At 37.2% G+C, this 24494-nt stretch overlaps 1 protein-coding gene across 1 annotated transcript; it reads left to right on the plus strand.

Moving 5' to 3' along the window:
- The first annotated feature begins 19999 nt into the window (after window positions 1-19999).
- Window positions 20000-21995, plus strand: LOC122590530 (homeobox-leucine zipper protein HOX15-like). Its single transcript, XM_043762726.1, has 3 exons — window positions 20000-20398; window positions 20847-20926; window positions 21620-21995. The coding sequence occupies exons 1-3, from the start codon at window positions 20018-20020 to the stop codon at window positions 21939-21941; spliced, it is 783 nt and encodes a 260-aa protein (XP_043618661.1). The 5' UTR covers window positions 20000-20017; the 3' UTR covers window positions 21942-21995.
- Window positions 21996-24494: the final 2499 nt, after the last annotated feature.

The following is a 24494-nucleotide window of genomic DNA, read 5'->3' on the forward strand; positions in this document are numbered from 1 at the left end:
GTATGGGATCAGCAGGAGAAGAATAAGAGGAGAAATCAATGGTAATTGAAGGATCAAGAGAAGCTTGATCAGTGGAGCAATTTGGCTGATTTAAGGTTTCAATGATGGGGTCCTCAGCAGACACCATGTCTTCAGTGTAAGCTGAAGCATCATGAAATTCTTCATCAGCAGAGTCATCTACTTTCACATCATCAGCCAGTGATCTAGGTTTGGCTGATGCTGCATGGATTGACCTTAATATAGGCTCAACAGGCTCAATTGTATAGATATGAGCAGCAACTTGCTCAAGCTCAGGGTCTGCTGAACTATCCTCAGTGAGTTGCTGAGCAAGAGGAGGCGAGCGAGGAGTATCCACATATGAGTCAGCATCCCCCATAGGGGGGTCACTGAACTCATTGAAGATTTCTTCAGTAGAAGATGGCTGGATATCTTTAAGAGCAGAAGAGCTCTCATCAAAAGTGACATGAATTGATTCATCCACTTTTTGAAGACGAGTATTGAATACTCTAAAAGCTTTGCTAATAGAAGAGTATCCAACAAAGTAACCATCATCAGCTTTAGGATCAAATTTCCCTAAATGATCCTTATTATTCAGAATGAAGACAGGACATCCAAATACATGAAAGTATTTGATTTGAGGTTTCTTTCTTCTTAAAACTTCATATGCAGTTTTGTCATGTCTTTTGACAATGAGGCATCTATTTTGGGTGTGACAAGCAGTGTTGACTGCTTCAGCCCAAAACCTATTTGGAAGAGAGGACTCACTGAGCATAATGCGTGCTGCCTCTATAAGAGTTCTATTTCTCCTTTCAGCAACACCATTTTGCTCAGGAGTTTTAGTGGAAGAGAAGTTTTGTGAGATCCCTTGATCAGCACAAAAGGTTTCAAGAGTGTGGTTTCTAAACTCAGTGCCATGATCGCTTCTGAGTTCTTTGACCCTTATGCTGTTGAGATTTTCCATTTTCTTAATGAATTTGATGATTTCATCAGCAGTGTCACTCTTAAAATTTAGGAAGATTGTCCAAGTATATCGTGAATATTCATCCACAATTACTAAAGTGTATCTGCTACCCTTTAGACTTTGGACATTCACTGGACCAAAAAGGTCCATGTGAAGAAGGTGAAAGCAACTTTTAACAGAGTTGGCTTGTTTAGTTTTAAAAGTAGCTCTATGGCATTTGCCTTTTTCACAAGCACCACAAAGTCTATCTTTTTCGAAGAGAGAGGAGGAAGACCACGAACAAGGTTCTTTTTGGCCAATGAGTTTATGGTTTTGAAATTCACATGCGACATACGCTTGTGCCATAACCAATTTAACTCAGATGCTGACTTGGCAAAGAAACAAGTCTCACTATCAGTTTTGATAGGAGTGAAGTCTACAAGATAGACATCTCTTTTTCTTGGAGCAACCAAGACGACTTCCTTGTTGATGTTTACTACAGTGCCTTGATGCTTATCAAGGATTACTTTGTAGTCAACATCACATAGTTGACTTATGCTGATGAGATTATGCTTTAATCCATTTACATAAGCAACTTTTGAGAATTTTATGAGGCCATTAGAAAGAAGACCATACCCTTCAGTATGGCCAGTAGAGTTATCACCAAACACTACTGTAGGACCAGGTGCCTCAATATAGTCATCCAGCAGGGATTTTGAGCCTGTCATGTGTTTTGAACAGCCGTTGTCCAAATACCACACTCCTTTACCTAGCGAGCCCTGCATGGATGAAAAGAGGATAAGGATTACTTTATTCATCCAAACCTATGTAAGCAGGATTTTCTGGAGATACTTCAGGGGAGGAAGTAGGCTCTACAGAGAGAGCGTCTACCAGAGTGAGGTGATTTCCCACAGTGACTGGGATAGGGTTTTCTTCACTTGTGGGCAGAATGCTGGTTTCATTACTATGAAAGTAAGCAAAGCTGCTCACAACATCAGGAGCACTGAATTCAACCAGCATTGAGGGTTGCCCCCAAGAATTTGAAACAACTCTTTGAGAATGAGGAATTTCGATGCGCTGAGCAGCAATGTAGTCAGCAATACTTGAATTTGTGACAGAGGAAGAGTCACTGATAACAGGTTCAGTAGAGAGGTTCTCACTGATTCTGTTAAAGGAGGAAGATGTTTCAGCAGCTGTAGGGATTTTAGGTACACATACAACTGCTGGAGCATCTTTAGGACAAAATAAAATGCATTCAGAAGCAACATGTCCTCTACTGCTACAGAGATAGCATTTATTTTCAGAGGATTGGCCTTGACTTTGAATGAGAAAATCCCTCAGTTGAGATGAAAGATCATTCACTCGCTGAGTGAGTTCATTTATTTGAGAAGATGAGGAAGAGGAAGCCTTGCTCTTTTGCTTAGACTTGGACTTATTCCTTTGTCTAAGCTTAGGAGGGGGCATTTGAGGAGCAGGGCCAAGTATGGATTCCTCATGATGATTTTAAGGCGGCTGATGTCCTCTTATCAGGGTCCATGCTTGCTTCCCAGCAGGATGAGAAAAGGAGTTACCCTGCTGAGGTAGATTCTTACAAATAGGAGTTGTGGATCTGACTTGATGTTTTGGAGAGATCAACCTCATTTGCTTATGAGATAGATACTCCTTGTTGGAAGTAGAGGATTGACAGTGCTGGGAGGGCACATGTCCTCTTTGAGGAGTAACAGACCTTGTTTGCTGATGAGGCAAATATCCTCGCTGAGGAGTTATAGGCCTTACCTGCTGATGAGGGAAGTGTCCTCGCTGAGGAGTGTCAGATCTATTCTGAGAAGGCTGTCTTCCCCTTTTTGGAGTGACATGCCTTAAATTTGATTTTGAGGGTAAGGAATGAGATACAACATCAGCATGTACACCCTTTGTGGAAGGTGCTTGCTGGTGTCTTTCATCAGCGAACCTAACCCTTCTATTTACTTGTTCTAACATAGAATTTGTATGAGAAGGTTCAAGTTAAGAAGATTTAGCACCAGAAGTTTGCTGACCGACATGATGGTCCTGCTGAGGGAAACCATAGTCATATGGAGCTAACAATGGTGCTTCTTTTGAAAGGCTCAGCACCTTTTGAAGATAGAGGCTGAGGAGCAATAGGCACATACCCATCACTCGAGATATCTCCTTTGAAGGTTCTTGGAGGAGAATTTTGAACTCTCCCTTCGTGTGGCGACATGCCAACAATAGGGAGATGGGAGAACATGTTAAAAGTACTGGTAGAAGTACTAGTACTTTTAGCATTTTGAGAAGAGGGATCACTAGAAGATGCTGAAGCTTTAGTGTCCATCTCAGCATGATAGTCATTTTGTCCTTTGACAAAATACCGATTTTTCATTTCATCTAGTGAGATGGAAGACAAACAAGGTGGAGGAATGGATACTTCAGGCTTTACATCATCTTTAAAGGAGTCAGCAATGGAGGCAGCAGCATTAAAATTGCCACCAATTACTGCTTGTACTTGAGCAGGTACTTGTTCGCTCAAGCATTGATGATGGAATTTAGAAGCCTTTGACCAAGAGGTCACAATCTTCTTTAGATTAGAAACTTCAGCCTTGAGAGATTCATTCTCAAGTTGAAGTTTTTGAGTCATCAACTCATGAGATTGAAGTTCAACATGAATATTCTTCAATTTCATAAGTTTTTCAGATTTTTCACTCAACTCTACTCCAGCAGAGTTAAGTTTCGATTGAAGTTCAGCACGTAGACTTTCTACGAACTGAAGATCACAAGACAAAGACACAATGATTTTGGTCTTGTCTTGATTTGAAGAAGAGAGAAGAGAGTATACCTTTTTAACAGTGACGTTCACCCACTGACTAGAGGAGACTTGATCCTTGGTCAGAGCATCACTGTCAGCAAGTGCCATAAGGCACATAGCATCAACATAATCGTCATCAGAATCATCTGAGTCAGCCCAATCATGTTCTGCAGCAATCAGTCCTTTTGTTGGAACTTTATCCTCTGTTTCAGCAACCTTGGCCTTCAGCTGATAATATTTGTTCCTATATTCATCAGCAGATTTGGGAGGATTAGTTTTGGAGACAGCAGGATTGGGTAAGGAGACTCTACACTCCTTCTGATAGTGGCCTTTCCTGCCACACCTCCAGCATTCTTCTTGTGATTTGTCAACAGGAGATTTAAGGGGAGTAATCGTTTTTTGATTATTCCACCTTTTAGAGTATTTTCTCCCAGCAACCAGGGCAAAGCCCATGAAGTCATTAAACATTTCTTGTTTTTCTTCATCATCCAGCTCATTAATGAGAGTCTGAATTGAAGCTGGAAGATTAGAGGTACTGGCACCATTATAGAGATCGATGGGCTCAATAGAGACAAGAGCGACAGGGTCAGAAATAGGATGAGAAGAGATGCTGACAGAAGAAGAGGAAGAGCCAGCATGCCTATTGGCATCAGCAGAAGCTCGAATATTTTGAGCCAATGCTCTTTCTTCGAATTGAAGAGTGCCAAAAAGTTCTTCAAGATCAAAGTCTTGGATTTTCTTCGTTGTACGAAGAGTTTGTCTTAAGTTTTGCCACTTAAGAGGAAAAGAGTCAATGAATTTGTGACATACCTCAAAGTTATCATGGGTAATGCCAACATTTGTCATGTCATTGAGCAACCCTTTAAAGCGAGTGTAGGTGCTCTCAAGACTTTCATCGGGGAAGGAGAAGAAATTTTCATAAGCTCTTTTTAAATCAATTTTCTTGATTTTAATGAGATCAGCAGAGCCTTCATAGGTGCTGACAAGTCTATCCCATACTTCCTTTGAAGAGGGATACTTGATGACCAGTTTCATGATTTCAGTAGGAAGAGTAACTATAATCATGTCTTTAAGCCTGGCATCAAGATTTACCAGCTTTCTTTCTTCATCTGTCCATTGGACCTCTGGTTTAACCAGGTCAGTGACTATTTCAGGAGCTTCAGGTGTAGCTCCTGGAGTTCTTTGGACATACATCGGTACGTATGGTCCCTCAGTTAATATGGTCATTAAATAGGGCTCCACACCAGCGATGTGAAGAAGCATTCTCTCCTTTCAAGACCCAAAATCTTTGGGCTCGAACTTAGGAAGTGTCGACACGTAACCAAAGTCACGTGTGTTCACAAGGCTGGGAACAGAAGACATGATTCTTGCTGGAAAGAAATTTAAGAGGGATTACAGAAAATTTTAAATATAAACAAAAGAAGGCAAACGGATCTTGTTCCAATGATTTAGGAACGATGGCTCTGATACCACATGATGGTCCACGAATGCACAACTTATGTTTAATTTAGAATACAAGAAAGAAAATAAGCAGGCAAGTAAGCAACAAGAACAATGTAAAGTTCAATTGCAATACATCAATGCAAGGATAATCATATGTATCATTGATTAAACGATGAATACATGGTTGATCTTACACTTGACTTACAAGAATACAAAAGAACAAAGATAATTGCTAAGTCTAGACAGAAAAGGAAAACTTAAGCAATTACAAGTGATACATGTTTTTAGATTGACGGCAAGCCACTTAACACAATGTGGCTGTGTTGCTTTATATAGGGGAAGACATGAGGCAACACAGTCTGCTTTGATTGTGACTTGATGGTGGTTGTTGAACTCCAATTGGCTCATGGTACTTGAATCATGTGCCTGTTGTCTTCTATACCAAATCGGGTAAGAGAGAGAGAGAACCCTTGCTTTGGTCCCAACATGTACATTTACCATTCAGGGCAAATTACAGTTAGTTAACCACCATGTGACTTTTTGTCTTTATGTAGTTTGAATATTTTCCGCCAAGACAAACTTAGGTCAGCATGCATCCCGCTGAAGACGTCTCTTCATCTGCTGACAAATTGTAAAGAGACTTGCTGACGACATGTGTCAATTTTCAAGTCTCCTTCAGCGAATCCCAGACTTAACAAAATATGAAATCCCTTTTAATCTCCGTCTCATTATCATCATACATTAAGGTTCACTAGCTACATATAGTTTATTTCTTTTGGTTAATTTTGGGACCCTCTTTATAGTTACTGGACTTACATTCTGTAGTTTAATTAATTATTACTTTCATTAGTCAGTTGTAAATTGATTCTTGATTGGTTGTATTTCAATGCCCCATATGATTTTATTTTACCTGGTAGACAAATAACACAATTATTGGATTAATTTATTATCATCCAATCACTCCTAAAGTAATACTCCATCACATTTTAAACGTGTGAATTTGGGATATAGATCTGAGTTCGATGGGGGGGGGGGGGGGGGGAGATAAAATAAAAAGAAACTTTCTTTTCTTAAGAAATGTAAAGTGGAATATATTTGGATATAAAATGGATAGATATAGTGGTTCAGGCTGGGTTAATCAATGGGTTTGGAAATTGGACTTTTGTTTGTTAAGTATATTTGGGTTTGTAATGTACATTCATGGAAGCGAAATGTTATAACAATAAATATCTTTATTAATATACAACTTTATACAGTTATACTTTATTCAGTAAAATATACTATCATTCTTCAATGAGTTGATGGTACATTGGTAAAGTCTTTGACTTAGAGATGACCCACCTGGGTTCGAGTCTCACTTTTCACATTCGTGGGGTGGATTACTAAGCATTTTTATTTTACTTTGTCTTAAATGTCTCTAGCCGTGAGTCCTGCACTTGATCTATCTTCCTTCCCTTATGGCTTATGGTGTGATTTAGTGCCTGTACTTCTTACACATCTTATTATGCTTAATCAGCCTTTAATCTCGAACTTAGAACACAATAAATTGAGATGAATTTTTGAGGTTTTCTAATTGTAAACTTGATTAGATCAACCAATCATTAACTTAAGTACTTAACGCTATTATGTTATATATGTAAAAAAAAAAATGTGATTTACCAATCTTTCTTTTTACCACTAGAAGTTATTATAAAAAATATATGAGATTTTACCAATCTTTTTACCAATAGAAGTTACTTAAGTAGAAGTAAATAAAAACAAGATTTTTTCTTATTAGCTTACTTGGGAAGACAGACCACTTTGTGACTCAGATATACGTAGTTCATATCGAATATTTCGTGAGTCGTGACCGTTTATAAATTCAGTGGGATACGTAGTCCATCTACACAATTGTATTCAGTGACATACAAACTTAAGACCTCTTGAAAGAATACGTTTATATTTCAATTCATATTATTCAAATTCTTATGTTGTATATCTATAATATGATGGGGATGAGTGTAACATTCGTGACTTTTGACTTACATTGACCCATCAACTTTGTGTTCGATTTGATGTGATTAAGTGACTAATAATATATGATCGAGTTATTCGTGGATTAAGTTGTGTTCAAGGCGTTACTCAAGGTTAATTAATGATTTAATTTAAATGTTCGAAGGTAGTCGAGGCATAATGTAATTAGTAGTTGTATTTGGGTATCCATTACCCATCTAGTTGACCCATACCCATATATTTGACCCAACCCTATCCTTTTTCCCTCCCCCATCCATCCATCCATTATATCCATTCATTCATTCATTTCCTTCTTTTTCCCACCCACTCTTCAATGGAAGAGCTTTTCTTACAATTTTCTCTCTAACATAAATACACCAAATTAAATGTTTCAAGCAAAATTGTGTTGGGGTTTTTCATCTTTAGCATCACCTTAACAACATATCAAAATCTTGGAGTTTCAAGTTGCAAGAATTATCCTTTTGGGTCAAGATTCGGGTTTGCGCAATTGTGGGAGATTTGGTAAGTGAAATTTATCCTTTAATCATCATTTCATACTCATAAACTTGATACTAGTCGCAATTAAGTGTTTTTGGGTCACAAATTGAGACAAAGGTCGAATTAGGGTTTGTGGGGTTTATAATGGGTCAAAGCGAATTTGAAACTAGATTTGATGTTTTGAAGTAAAATCTTGGAATGGGTTGTGTTCATTTGAGTTTGTTTATGTCCAAATGTGTGCATTTAAGCTTGAAATCAAGTCCTAGATCCTCCTAGGTCGTCTTGGAGTCAAAATGATTGTTTTAGGGGTGTTTGGCTCGTGTTGGTGCTGAACTGGGTGGGTTGCGGCGCAACTAAAGTGTTCTGTTTTTGAGCTGCGGCGCAACATTAAGTTGCGGCGCAATTGGGGTCTTTAATTACCTAACTTTTTCCTAGCTTTGGTTCTAGAATCCTAGGATCGTCCCGACCTTTCCGGAATGTCCTCTTATGATCTTATTGGTGCTCTACACAAGACAAACCATTCATTCAAAGTCGTGAGTCACTTTTGGAACCAAACTTGAGATATCAACTCAAACTATATATACATATATACATGTAACTTTTGATCCGTATGTCTGTTTTAGACGTGTGACCTATCGCTGGAATCGTGAGAGAGTCTACTTTATCATGATATCACCCTTTTAAAGTGAATCCAATTCAATTTCTAAAAATGTCTTGTGAAAGTGTCTTGTGCTTACTCGGGAAGGTTGTTTAAGCGTTAGTGGGTTTGTGACTCGACTTAAACTTGCTAGACCAACTTCTTAGGGTTATTAGAGTTGAATTTGATTGTATTGAGATGTACATTGATAGGTTGTGATTGTGTGGCGAATATGGCACGCTCGTAGCTTAATCTTAATTGTTGAAGCCGCTCAAGGTGAGTTTCGTAACCTTCCCTACTCAATTGAGATACGGGCTGAAAAGTGTACATCCTTGTTTGTTTGTTTGTTGATTTGATTGATTGATTGTTAGATTGAAGTATAGACTTGTTGCTCGATTGATTATGCTTGTGGTTATGAATGTTTGTTGAGATTAGGATAGTTGTACATACATGGAAGACGATGATGCATTCAAAGAATTGGAGATGTGGTGGGAAGGCTGCGAGTGACCCTATATATAAGCATCGAAGGTTCTTTGAATGCAGAGTCGTACGAAGTGTAGGTACATGGCGTTTCTTCGGTTGTTTGATCGTTATATGTTCGTATCGAGATTAAATGATCAATTATTGATCAAATCATGGATATGGGATTGTTTATCAATTCAATAAAGGATGTATGATTGTTATGTGTTCGTATCAAGGTTATGAGGTCCCTTTAATGACCCAATCATGGTTTCAAGGCTTGTGATAGTTTATCGATCCAATTTATGTGATCATTTAAATGATCCAAATCAAGGTTTCAAGGTTTCAAGGTTATATGTTCGTTGTGATTGTTATGTTGTTATATGTTCGTTATGTTCGGTATGCTCGTTGTATATGATCGTTTGGTTATTTAACCAAGGTTACAAGTTCGATATATGTTTGGTTGGTTACAAGTTCGGTATATGTTCGTTTAGTTATTTAACCAAGGTTCAAGTTCGATATATGATCGTTTGATATTAAATCAAGGATTTCAAGTTCGCTAGATGATCATTTATGATCTAATCAAGGTTATATGTTCGTATCAAGGTTATGTGATCGTTATGATGTTAATCAAGGTTAAACGGTTGTTATCCCGACACTTGTTCCTATTACCTGTCCCTACGAACTCACCAACTTTATGTTGACGCATTTTAGTACACTTTTCAGGTAAGCATGTGGATTAAAGATGTATCGGATGTTTCATTGCATGCTAGTTTGGACTTGGACCTTTTCATGGATCCGTGATTTATTATCCCGATTAAGGGTTATGTTTATGTATGAACCGATACTGGTATTCTTGGATGTTTTGTATGGATTATTGAATCCTAATTATGCATTTAGTTTTGCTCTACATAATTTCTATGTCGTGCTGTGCTATTGGTGTAACCCTCATGATTCCGCCTTGTTGGGGTGTTACAATCGGAATATAAGGCTGTTAGGTATCTAAGCTTAGATGTCAGACACTCACATATTAATTTTTTAAACCATAAAAGTCATAGGGGCCTAAACATTTATTCATTAAACAATATATAATAAAATATTAGTATGTGAGGGGTTCAATACCTAAGCTTAGGTGTCGGACAGCCTTATATTTCATTTTCCCTAATATGATATATATTATAAAGTAAATTTAGGTTTTTGTTTAATTTTAAATTTCTAACAACATTTAAATTTCAACAATTCATCAAAACTACATTATATCAATAACATACACTATTCGTCTCTCAGCACCACTTGTCACTGTTATCACCGCCTCTACCACTGGTATTGAGGCAAGCCACTACCACCCGTTACCACCACCACCATTACACAAACGCAATGCCCAAGTACCATTCTAGTAACTTATACTACATGACGATATGTACCTGTTGAGTCTTGGATTCGCTGATTAGACTTACTCGCTGACATGTATAGTCAGCAAGTCTTCAGCGAGTCCAGTGACTCTCTTCAGCGGGATGTATGCTGACCAAATGTTCGTTATGGAGGGAAGTATTCAAACCATATGAAGACAAGAGTCACATGGTGGTTCTTCCAACTGTAACATGCCATACTTGGTAAAGGTACAGTTTGGGACCAAAACTTGGGTCTTCTCTCTCATACCCATTTTGGTAAAAAAGACAAAGGCTCTTGCTTGGAAGTACAAGGAGCCAATGGAATGTCGACAACCACCATCTATCACAATCAAAGGAAGGTTGTGTTGCCCTAATTCTTCCTCTATATAAAGCAACACAGCCGCATTGTATCAAGGGGGTTAATCACCTTAAAAGTGTGTGTCACTTGTACTTGTTCAAGTTTTTAGTGTGTCTACACTTAGCAATTACCTTTGTTCTTTTGTATTCTTGTAAGTCAAGTGTGTAAGATCAACCATGTATTCATCGTTTAATCAATGATACATATGATTATACTTACATTGATTTATTACAATTGAACTTGCTGTTGTTCTTGTTATTTATCTTCTATTTACTTTCTTGTCTAATTTAAATATAACATAAGTTGTGCATTCGTGGACCATCAAGTGGTATCAGAGCCAGGTTCCTAAATCATTGGAACAAGATCTGTTTGCCTCCTTGTGTTTACATCTAAAATTTCTGTTCTTTAATCTTTCTTGAAACCCTTTTTCTAAAACAAGAACATGTCTTCTGTTCCCAGCCTAGTGAACACACGTGACTTTGGCTACGTGTCGACACCTCCTAAATTCGAGCCCAAGGATTTTGGGTCTTGGAAGGAGAGGATGCTTCTTCACATTTCTGCTGTGGAACCCTATTTAATGACCATATTAACTGAGGGTCCCTACGTACCGATGTATGTCCAAAGGACTCCAAGAGCTACACCTGAAGCTCCTGAGATAGTCACTGACCTGGTTAAACCAGAGGTTCAATGGACAGATGAAGATAGAAAGCTGGTAAATCTTGATGCTAGGTTGAAAAACATGATTATCGTCACTCTTCCCACTGAAATCATGAAGCTAGTCATCAAGTATCCCTCTTCAAAGGAAGTATGGGATAGTCTGGTCAGCACCTATGAAGGATCTACTGACCTCATCAAAATCAAGAAAACTGATTTGAAACGAGCTTATGAAAACTTCTTCTCTCTTCCTGATGAAAGTCTTGAGAGCACCTATACTCGCTTTAAAGGGTTGCTCAATGATATGACAAATGTTGGCATTACTCATGATATTTTTGAAGTATGTCATAAATTCATCGACTATCTTCCTCTTAAGTGGCAAAACTTGAGACAAACTCTTCGTACAACGAAGAAAATCCAAGATTTTGATCTTGAAGAACTTTTTGGCACTCTTCAATTTGAAGAGAGAGCATTGGCTCAAAACATTCAAGCCTCTGCTGATGCCAAAAGACATGCTGGCCCCTCTTCTTCTTCTTCTTCCTCCTCTGTCAGCATCTCCTCTCATCCTATTTCTGACCCTATAGCTCTTGTTTCTACTGAGCCCATCGATCTCTATGATGGTGCCAGTATTTCAAATCTTCCAGCACCTATTCAGATTCTCATTGATGAGCTGGATGATGAAGAGAAACAAGATTTGTTTAATGACTTTATGGGCTTTGCCCTTGTTGCTGGTAGAAAATACTCCAGAATGTGGAACAATCGCAAAACGGTTGCTCCCCTCAAACCTCCTGTTGATAAATCACAGGAAGAGTGATGGAGGTGTGGCAGAAAAGGCCACTACCAGAAGGAGTGCAGAGTCTCTATTCCCACTCCTGCTGCTCCTTTACCTAACCCTTCTAAATCTGCTGATGAATACAGGAACAAATACTATCAGCTGAAGGCAAAGGTGGCTGAAACAGAGGATGCCAAAGTTCCAGCAAAAAGGACTTGTTGCTGAAGAACATGATTGGGCTGATTCAGATGATTCTGATGCCATGTGCCTTATGGCACTTGCTGACAGTGATGCTCTGACAAAGGATCAAGTCTCCTCGAGTCAGTGGGTAAACGTCACTGTTAAAAAGGTACACTCTCTTCTTTCTTCCTCTTCTGATCATGACAAGACCAAAATTATTGAGTCTTTGTCTTGTGATCTTCAGTTCGTAGAAAGTCTACGTGTTGAACTTCAATCTAAACTTAACTCTGCTGGAGTAGAGTTAAGTGAAAAATCTGAAAAACTTATGAAATTGAAAAATGTTCATATTGAACTTCAATCTCATGAGTTAATGACTCAGAAACTCCAACTTGAGAATGAAACTCTCAAGGCTGAAGTTTCTAATCTGAAGAAGATTGTGACCTCCTGGTCAAAGGCTTCCAAATTTCATCATCAATGCTTGAGTGAGCAAGTCCCTGCTCAAGTACAAGCAGTGATTGGTGGCAATTTTGATGTTGTTGCCTCAATTGCTGACTCATTTAATGATGATGTAAAGCCTGAAATCTCTATTCCTCCACCTTCTTCATCTACCATCTCTCCTGAAGAGATGAAAAAGTGGTATTTTCTCAAGGGACAAAATGACTACCATGCTGAGATGGATTCTAAGGCTACATCTTCCACCAGTGTGCCCTCTTCCTCTAATATTAAAAGTACCAGTTCCTCAACCAGTACTTTTGACATGTTCTCTCATCTTCCCATTGTTGGCATGATGCCACATGAAGGGAGAATTCAACATTCTCCACCCAGAACCTTTAAAGGGGATATTACAAGTAATGGATATGTACCCATTGCTCCTCAGCGACTATCTGTAAAAGGTGCTGAGCCCTTTAAAAGAAGCACTATTGCTGCTCCCTATGACTATGGTACTCCTCAGCGAGTTAATCAGGTCGTTCAGCAACACTCTAGTGCTCAATCTTTCTCTCAGCTGGAACTTACCCATGCTAATTCCATGTCTGAACATGATCGTCTAATGAACAGACGGGTTAGGTTCGCTGATGCAAGACATTAACAAGTACTTCCCATAAAGGGGAAGATTGCCTTCACAAAATAGGTCTACCACTCCTCAGCGAGGACACCCGCCACATCAGCAAGTAAGGCCTATAACTCCTCAGCGGGGACATTTGCCACATCAGCAAATGAGACCTACTACTCCATAAAGAGGACAAGTGCCTTCTCAGCACAATCAATCCTCAGTGTCGAACATGGAGTACTTACCTCATAGGCAAATGAGGTCAGTGACTCCAATTCGTCAAATCAGATCCATAACTCCTAACCAAGTAAATCAGTCTCAGCAGGGTTCCTCTTCTTCTTATCCTGCTGAAAAGCAAGCATGGACCATGATTAGAGGTCATCAAAATCCTCAAAATCATCATGGTGAGTCCATCCTTGGTCCTGTTCCTCAATTGCCCCCTCCTAAACTTAGACAAAGGAGTAAATCCAAGTCTAAGCAAAAGAGCAAGGCTTCATCTTCCTCCTCTCCTCAAATAAATGAGCTTACTCAGCGAGTGAATGATCTTTCTTCTCAGCTGAGGGACTTTCTCATTCAGAATCAACAAGGCAACCCCTCTGACAAAAAATGCTATCTTTGTAGCAGCAGAGGACATGTTGCCTCTGAATGCGTTTCTGTCAGCTCAAGAGATGCTCCAGCGGTTGTAATTCAACCAAACATCTCTATATCTGCTGAAACATCTTCCTCTACAAGGATCAGTGAGAACCTCTCTACTGAACCTGTAATCAGTGACAATTCTTCTGTCACTAATGCAAGCATCGCTGAATACATTGCAGCTCAACGCATTGAAATTCCCCATTCTCAGAGGGTTATTTCAAATGCTTGGGGGCAACCTTCAATGCTGGTTGAGTATAGTGCTCCTGATGTTGTGAGCAGCTATGCATATCTTCATAGTAATGAAACCAGTGTAATGCCTTCCAATGAAGATAACACCTTTGGTCTTGTCTCTGTGGGAAATCACACTACTCTTGAGGAGGCTCTCTCTGAAGAGCCAATATCCTCCTCTGAAGTACCTTTAGTTAATCCTGCTGACATGGCAATGGATGAACAAAGTGAACCCTAAATCCTTTCTCTATATCCATGCAGGGCTCGCTGGGCAAAGAAGTGTGGTATTTGGACAACGGTTGTTCAAAACACATGACTAGCACCAAGAAAACGAGATGTATATCTTGTAGACTTCACTCCTATCAAAACTAATAGTGAGACTTGTTTCTTTGCTAAGTCAGCATCCGAGTTAAATTGGTTATGGCACAAGCGTATGTCGCATGTGAACTTTAAAACCATAAACTCACTGGCCAAAAAGAACCTTGTTCGTGGCCTTCCTCCTCTTTCTTTTGAAAAAGACAGACTCTGTGGTGCTTGTGAAAAAGGCAAATGCCATAGAGCTACCATCAAAACAAAACAAGCAAATTCTGTTAAGGGTTGCTTTCATCTTCTTCACATGGACTTTTTTGGTCCAGTGAATGTCCAAAGTCTAAAGGGTAGTAGATACACTTTAGTAATTGTGGATGAATATTCACGATATACTTGGACAATCTTTCTTAATTCTAAGAGTGATGCTGCTGATGAAATTATCAAGTTCATTAAGAAAATGGAAAATCTCAACAGCATAAGGGTTAAAGAACTCAAAAGTGATCATGGCACCGAGTTTAGAAATCACACTCTTGAATCTTTTTGTGCTGATCAAGGGATCTCACAAAACTTCTCTTCTACTAGAACTCCTGAGCAAAATGGTGTTGCTGAAAGGAGAAATAGAACTCTTATTGAGGCAGCACGTATAATGCTCAGTGAGTCCTCTCTTTCCAGTAGGTTTTGGGCTGAAGCAGTCAACACTGCTTGTCACACTCAAAATCGCTGTCTCATTGTTAAAAAACATGACAAGACAGCATATGAAGTGTTAAGAGGAAAGAAACCTCAAATCAAATACTTCCATGTATTTGGTTGTCCTGCCTTTATTCTTAATAATAAAGATCATCTAGGCAAATTTGATCCTAAAGTTGATGATGATTACTTTGTTGGATATTCTGCCATTAGCAAAGCTTTTAGAGTATTTAATACTCGACTTCAAAAAGTGGATGAATCCATTCATGTCACTTTTGATGAAAGTTCATCTGCTCTTAAAGATATCCAGCCATCTTTTACTGAAAAGATCTTCAATGAGTTCACTAATCCTCCTACGGAGGATGCTGACTCATTTGTTGATGCTTCTTGCTCACCTCCTCTTGATCAGCAACTCACTGAGGACAGTTCAGCAGATCCTGAGCCGGAGCAAGTTGCTGCTCATATCTATACGATTGAGCCAGTTGAGCCTATCTTAAGGTCAATCCATGCTGCATCAACAAAACCTAGATCACTGGCTGATGATGTACAAGTTGATGACTCTGCTGATGATGAGTTTCATGATGCTTCAGCTAACGCTGAAGACATGGAGTCTGCTGATGACCCCATCATTACTAATAACTCAAATCAGTCAAATGGCTCCACTGATCAAACTCCTGTTGAACCTTCAATTACCATTGATTTCTCCTCTTATTCTTCTCCTGCTGATCCCATACAAATGTCTTCCGCTGCCACTCTAGGTTCATCAAGTGTCCCATCACTTAAATGGACTTTAAGTCATCCTGCTCACCAAATTATTGGTGATCCTCAACAGGGCATTGTGACCAGATCAGCGACTAGAAACACATGTCTATATGTTAATCTCTTGTCAATGATCACTCCTAAGAATATTGGTGAGGCTATGGTTGACCCATTATGGGTTGCTGCCATCCAAGAAGAACTAACACAAGTCCAAAGACAGCATGTCTGGTTCTTGGTTCCTCTTCCTCCTGGCAAAGAACCCATTGGAACTAAATGGGTTTATAGAAATAAAATGGACGAAGATGGTGTTGTTATACGCAACAAGGCTAGGCTAGTCGCTCAAGGTTACCTTCAAGAAGAAGGTGTCGACTATGACGAAACCTTTGCTCCAGTGGCCAGACTTGAAGCAATACGCTTATTCTTGGCACATGCTGCTTATCAAAACTTCACTGTATATCAAATGGATGTCAAGAGTGCTTTCCTAAATGGAAAACTCAAAGAAGAAGTTTATGTGGAGCAGCCACCTGGTTTTGAAGACCTAACCAAACCATGTTTATCGTCTTTATAAGGCATTATATGGTCTTAAACAAGCTCCCAGAGCTTGGTATGACACACTCACTGAATTTCTTTTTTCTCATGAGTTTCAGCGAGGATCTATAGACAGCACCCTCTTTATATATAAAAAGGGTGCTCATGTCCTATATGTACAAATATATGTCGATGACATCATATTTGGATCTTCCAGCAAGAAACTTTGCAATAAGTTTAGCTCACTAATGTCTTCTCACTTTGAAATGAGTATGATGGGTGAGCTGACCTTCTTCCTTGGTCTACAAATTCGCCAACTTCCTGATGGCATTTTTATAAACCAAGAAAAATACATACGAGACATGCTGGCTAAATTTGATATGTCTAATATCACTACAAAGCCTACTCTCATGTCTCCTCCAAACAATCTCCATGCTGACCTTGATGGTAAGCATGTGAACCCCACTTTCTATCGTGGGATGATAGGCTCGTTGATGTATCTCACAGCGAGTCGTCCAGACATTATGTTTGCTACTTGCCTTTGTGCAAGATATCAAGCATCACCCAGGGAGTCTCACCTTCTCGCTGTCAAGCGTATCTTCAAATATCTCAAAGGGACTTCCTTTCTAGGTCTTTGGTATCCCAAAGATTCTAACTTTGACTTAGTTGCATACTCTAATTCTGATTATGCTGGCTGCATGTTAGATAGGAAAAGTACCAATGGTGGATGTCAACTGTTGGGGGGAGGACTGACTAGTTGGTCTAGTAAGAAACAGCATACAGTCTCCATCTCCACTGCTGAAGCAGAGTATGTGTCAGTAGCAAGTTGTTGTGCACAAGTCCTTTGGATGAAAAACCAACTTGCTGACTATGATTTAGATTTTTCTAAAATCCCAATTATGTGTGACAACACTAGTGCTATTGCCATCACACATAACCCTGTTCAGCATTCCAAAACTAAGCATATTGACATTAGGTATCACTTCATTCGTGATCATGTCATGAAGGGGGATGTTGAAATTTACTTCATCCCTACTGATGACCAACTTGCTGACATCTTCACTAAACCTTTAGATGAAAAGAGATTCAAGGATCTCGTTAGCAGGTTGGGAATGCGAAATGGTGAGTCTGTTACTTAACTTACATATCTTTTGTAAGTTAAAATCTCTTGACTTATATCAAGATTCTCAGCAAGTTCAAGTGTGTCTTACTTGCTACAAAATAAGGCAATGAAGAGCCCTAAAGTCTTCATCTAGTCCAGCAGCAAACGGTTGCTGGTAAAGACATCTAAAATCCGTTGATCCCTGATGCTTTGGGAAAAAGCATAATAAAAGTAATAGGGTGCTGAAAGTCCCTATCTAGTCCAGCAGCAAACGGCTGCTGGTAAAGACTTCTAAAATCCGTTGATGGCTGACAATTTGCCAAAAATTGTTTAATGCTCATCAACATCCACCCTTTCTTTCTTTGTGGTGCTGATTAAAACTTGGTAACCATCCCTTTTAATAAAATAAACTCTTCAGTGGATACCTCAATTTATCTGAGTGTATTCCACTACGTATTTTGTTAATATTTTATTATATATATCTCAAACGGTTACCTCGATTTTCTCCCAAATGGGCAACTTGTACACTGTACGCGCCGTATGAACTCGAGTACAGTTGAAATCGTGGTTCATATAGTCACATCATACTTCTCTCATACGTACATATAAACAGTGTCTCACAATTTAATATAATTTTTTTATGCCATGTATGAAAGAGAGTACATGTGACGACTCACTTTTTGCAGTCATGTGACCCATATCCATGCCATATATATGCAAATCTCTTCCTCTTCACCTTCTTCTACGTTCATTTCTTTCTCTCTAAACTTCCAAAATCTCTCATATTATCTCAAATTTCTAAATTTCTCTCAAATCTTTCAGATTCTTTTAAAACATTCATCCTCTAATCTTCTTTCATCTCCACTCTAATCTAAAATGGCTTCTTCATCTGCTCCTGAACAACAAAATCTATGATAATGAAGGCATTAATCCTTCTAATCAAGTGTCTTTCCAAGCTTCTAAGTTGGTTATCAAGGCCAATAACTAATGGGGATCTGAAGAGATCCCATCAAAAATCAAAGGTTACTTCTCCATGCTCGACTTCATAATGGGATACCAGTTAGAAGGGCTATTTATAGCGATCCTAAAGAAATAGCTGTCCACCTCTTAAGGGAGTTCTGGTGGACATGTGATTACAAAGTTGCAAGTAGCACCATTACAAAGTGTGTGTCACTTGTAATTGTTCAAGTTTTTAGTGTGTTTAGACTTAGCAATTACCTTTGTTCTTTTGTATTCTTGTAAGTCAAGTGTGTAAGATCAACCATGTATTCATCATTTAATCAATGAAACATATGATTATACTTGCATTGATTTATTACAATTGAACTTGCTGTTGTTCTTGTTATTTATCTTCTTATTTACTTTCTTGTCTAATTTAAATATAACATAAGTTGTGCATTCGTGGAACATCAGTACCGATAAAAACTAACAAATGATATGTTATTACCTAGGGATGAGAAAAAAAACCGTTGACCCGCGCCCGACCCGGAACCGGCCCGAACCGACCCGCCCAGAGCCCAAACGGGCCGGGTCACGGGTCACACATTTGTGGTTTTCGCGGGTCATGGGTCACGCCGGTCGGGCCGGGTCGGGTCGGGTGAAGACAAAAACCGAAAAAAAGTGAAGGAAACCCGTAACCCGCCTGAGACCCGCCCGTAACCGACCTGAACCGAACTGAACCGGCCCGGACCTTCACAGGCCGGGTCACGGTTTTGATTTTCATGCATTCGTGGGTCGCGGTCCGGACCGGGTTTTCGCGGGTCGGGCCATTTGCACATCCCTATTATTACCTTTCTCAGTGAATATATTTATAAATAGAAAAATGATGCATTTTTTTAATAAATAGTCTAATAATTTTTTTAAAACCCTTAAAAAATAAAAGTGTAATCCAACCTTTTTTTTTTTTTTTTCGTAATCTCATCCTTTGATATCAAGTGCCAAGATTATATAATTAAAAGAATTTTTAGAAACATAATTTAAGAATATTTTATCGTTTCCTTATAAATGATATCATTAGACATACTCATAAAATAGATTTAAAGAATATTAGCCAAAAAGAACTGAGAATAGCAAATATATTGATACATGTTGGATATTTTTCAGTTTTTCTACAATTAATAAACTACTACTCGTAGTAAGCAAGTCTTGTATTAACTTGAATGAACAAGAATTATGACTTCTAATTACTCTTTAACTAAACTTTGACTTTCATTAAGAGAAGGTCAAGAATGTAGGATGTTGTCAAAGCATAAGTAATTATTTGTTGGTTTCCTCTCAAAGTGTCATAATGATATCGTAACGTAATACAACTTTAAACTCATTCTCATATAATTAATATTAATTATTATTGTTATTGTTTTATTTTTCATCCACTTAAGGCACCTCATTAATAAATACATCATTAATTATGATTTCTTGGTATTGATCTATAAACACCTATTTTCATCTTCATTTCTCCTCCCACAAGCTTTTTCCTGATTACAAAAATAGCAGTTTCTCTAAGAGTTTTACCCCTTTTAGCTGATCATTAAGAGTTCATCCTCATTTTAATTATTTTCCCCCCTTTAATTTCTTTCCTATTTTAATATTAATTATGAATGAAGAAGAGACATGCAACACAACACTTGGTATTGGCATTGGAGTAGGGATCAAAAGGGAGAAGCAATCATCAAAGAATAATTACAAGAAGGGATATTGGTTAGACCTTTCATTACCACTTCATCCAAAGATTGAAACCAGTGATGATCATGATTATAAGATCAATGATGACGACAAAGAGGCGCCGGATCAAGACTCTTTTAGTTCTAAAAGTATTGATGATCAAAAAGAAGACGATATAAGGTTGAAAAGAAGCGTTAGCAATGCCAATGCCATGAATAACAACAATGATGGATCACGAAAGAAACTAAAACTCACAACGGAACAAACAACGTTGCTTGAACATAGCTTTACAATCCATAGCACCCTTAATACGGTACATGTTACTTTTGTTCGTAATCAAATTAACTTTTGTTTGTTTATATATGTGCGGTACTAATCATAATCTGTTTATATACGACCCTCTAACTAGTAAATTTCCAACAAAATAATATTTGTCAGATTAATGATGTATAAATTTACTGCCTTTCAATAAAATTAAAATTGTGATGATTTGAATAATCTTTGAAATGACCATTTTCCCTCTTTAGAATCCTTGGTATAGTTTGATAAAAATGTCTTATCCAAAATGTAGAATGACAATTGATTATCAAAATAAACATTGAAAATTGAACTGCATTTATATAGAACATGGCGATCCTCTGATTGATATTACTCTACATTTATCTATACCGCGATTAATCTGATGACAAATATAAAGTATATATTCATCACTTTTGTGATTAAAACTGCATGCTAATTAATGAAAATTATTGTTATTGCAGGGGCAGAAACAAGAGCTAGCAACGAAGTTAAATCTTCTTCCTCGACAAATCGAAGTTTGGTTCCAAAATAGAAGAGCAAGGTTTCAATTTTTTCACTTTTCTAGCTAGTTTTCTTAATGTGACATACACACACATGCATATTTTTTAAAGGGAAACATTATATGTATCTAAAGATAAAAACAGCTTGAAGCAAGTTCACATATGCTTAAGTTTGAGATAAAATGGTAGAACCCTAAAAAGATATATGATTGGAAAAGATGTAAGAATACATTTTTTTTTTTTTTTTAAATAATTAGATTTTTTTTTTATTTGATCATTGATTAAAAAACGTTTTTCAAACAGCGAATCTTATGCTATTTTTAGTCTTAGGCCTAGCTAACTACAATATATTGCTAAATCCATTAATAAAGCCAGGATTCATTGATACCATGAAAAAGTTGTACACACCACCTAGTTTTTTCTAGTTCTAGCAATTTAATTACTAGATGATCGATAGTGAAATAGTATCGCCATAAGAAAAAAATATTCTAAATATTAACTAATGTTACTCAAAGGTAAATATATCAATTCCAAATTAAGGAAATGAAATTAAATACCTCATGAATTAAAAACCTAAAGAACACAAGTATAACAATATAATCATGTATCATTATAGTTGCTACCTATCATTTGGATTAAAACTTCTAAATCCTGGTATCTAACTAGTAACTACTACCTAGTATAAACTTGTTATTCCATAGTTGTGAATTTATAATTATTGATATCGGTTACAGGACAAAGTTGAAGCAAATTGAACAAGAATGCGAGTTGTTAAAGAAATGTTGTGAAAGCCTAAACGAAGAAAATCGTAGACTGGAGAAAGAACTTCAAGAGATTCGGTGTTGTTCATTAAACTTTGATCATCACCATCAACAGTCAGCGTCACAACCGCTGCTACCTCTATACATCCGGTACCCAACCACCACAACGACTCATCATCATCCGTTTGATAAGATTGGAAAATCCGACGACAATGACATGAAAACTGTAGCAGTCATGAATGGTGTCAACATGGGCCAAATGTATGATAATGGTAATTATAAAGAACGCCATTGATGTTAAATTGTTGTAGTAGGGTGAAACTACAAACGGCTTTGATTAATTTAATAAGTAGGGTTGCTAATTAGGGTGTTAGGCAATCCCTTATTAAATAAGTAGACTCATGATTATGTTATTTGGCAACCCTACAAATTATTAGGGTTGAAGATTTGAGTATACATTCATACATATATAATGATGAAGAAATCATGTGTTTTAACTTTGATCTAGATAAATAAACCGAATTTTTTTAATTTGTAGCTAGGTACGTACTTATCTTCAACACTATTAGTAAAATATCAAATATATCCCTACATTATATAAATCTCACTTCAAAATTTGTTAGTTATGCCTATGTGGCATGCTTAAAAATGCAAGAAAGCCCAAAAATCATTACAATATTGCTCCTTGGAAGGTCCACGGATTAGTTACTTATATAAGAAGTTCAAATTTTCGAAAACGGATTAGTTATGCTTTTAAGAAGTTCAAATTTTCGAAAATTTGAATATGTAACCGTTCGTGTATTGCTTGTGGCGGTTACTTCCTTGCATGTCTATGTCTATATAAGGTCACTTCCATTCAGTTTTAAGGCATTTCAAAACATAAACACATAACAGATCAATTTTAGCATGGCTTCACTAAACCATGTTTCAATTAGAAATTTGCGTCCAAATAATAAGCCATGTATGATAACGGTTAGAATTTGCGGCTATAGAAGCAACCTCTATATGGAGATGTTAATAACATAGGTAGTATTGAGATGATCCTCATGGACGAACATGTAAGTATTCATTGTTTGTGAATTTTTCTTTTTTTGATTAGATTACTTTTTAACATAACTTTCTTTCGAATTTATAACTAGCTTTTTAACGTTCTAATGTATAAACATTTTCATTTTGACAGTTTGATAAAGTGGTTGTTGTTGCAACAATCGGTTTATTCCAACCGACCAGTTATGGTATTCAATGGAATGTGTGAACTGTTCTCAAGAAGTTAAGTTGACCGATCTCCACATGGATGCAGTCGACATTATTGATGCTTTAAGGGACAACAAAATGTGGATTTGTTGTTCATGTAACAAGGAAGGAGTTCTCATCAATCCTAGGTATATATTTATATTTCATATTAAAACTCTATAATCATTAAGTTGTGTGATAAAATTGTATCTCTGTTTTTTTTTTTTTTTGTAGGTTTAATGTGCAAGTTAGGATTGTAGATGCCACTGGTGCTATTGGAGTTAAAATGAATGATCAACAAATTTCAAATCTTATACAAAGAACAGCCTATCAAATTTGTGATGAAAATTATGAGGTATATTTGGTTTATTTTAGTGCTAAATAAGACTTTTCTATGCATTTTAAGTCATTAATTTTTTTTAAAATGGTCATTAGTTGTAATAGGAGTACATTTACTTCGCTACATACATGCTTGAATTGGTGTTAAAGAAATTATTTAAGGTTATAGCGCATCCACATGGGTCTATATATCAAAGTGGGGGAAAATTCATAATACCTATCCCATCTAGGTAACCAACATAATCCTTCTTATATGCGTCTAATATGGGCAATCCATTTTATAATTTCTCTCCAGCGTGCAATGTACGCGTTTTAAGCTCTCGTGTATCATTAATAAATCCCAAGGTATATCTAGCATTCTTCTTCTTTAAATTAATCAACTCATAAAAATATTTTTTTTATGTCCAACTCATTTATATTTATTCATTGATACAATCTTAAAATAAAGTTTAAAAAAAATTATTTAGGGCTTTCCGTGTCTAAGCACTAGTATATATATATATTCTTCAATACCTCATATGAGTGCTTGCTTATGTATATGCATGCATGTGACTATATATTACACATGCGATCAACCTTTTGATGGACCAAAAATTTTCGTCCCAAATTAAAAGACACTATATTATATTAATGACAAAAGAATGACATATTTTTTACTTTTGTAGTCAAACTTCTTTTCCGCAACGATTTTTCGTTCCAAAAAAGAAAAAAAAAATTAATAATATTATTCGTATATTTTATGATGACCAACATATTCGTTGCAAAGTCCTTTAATATTTTTATAATTATATATATTTAATCTAGCACAAACGAGAATTAATTACCAAAAGGTTAACAAAGATAAGAAACATAAAATTATGTGTTACGTGATATGTGAACGTATACATGTTCACTTACATGTATATATATATGTGAATAAATCAGGCATACATAAGGTATTAAAAATTTTATTAATCCGAAATGTTCGTAAAAAAAACTCGTTTTAGTCATTGAGCCGCCTCTGGTAAGTCTAGCTGGTGTTCACTTCTAAGGATTGAGTCAGCCATTAAAGGCTCCATCAATTCCGAAAACGATTGTTCCTTCTAGACGAAATTAAAAATTGTTGCGTTGCAAACGTAATGTTTTCTGTTAATAGGCTTAATTAAGCTGTCTGGCTGCATAGTGCATGGTCCCTGCCACTTCGATATGTATATTTTAGAATGTTCTTATTTGGTTGACCTTTTATCCTCTTTCATTCGTAAATGCCTCTATTCAAATAGGGAGGATTTTGGAGAAC

The sequence above is a fragment of the Erigeron canadensis genome, chromosome 3, assembly GCF_010389155.1.
Source record: "Erigeron canadensis isolate Cc75 chromosome 3, C_canadensis_v1, whole genome shotgun sequence".
Classification (NCBI taxonomy): Eukaryota; Viridiplantae; Streptophyta; class Magnoliopsida; order Asterales; family Asteraceae; genus Erigeron; species Erigeron canadensis.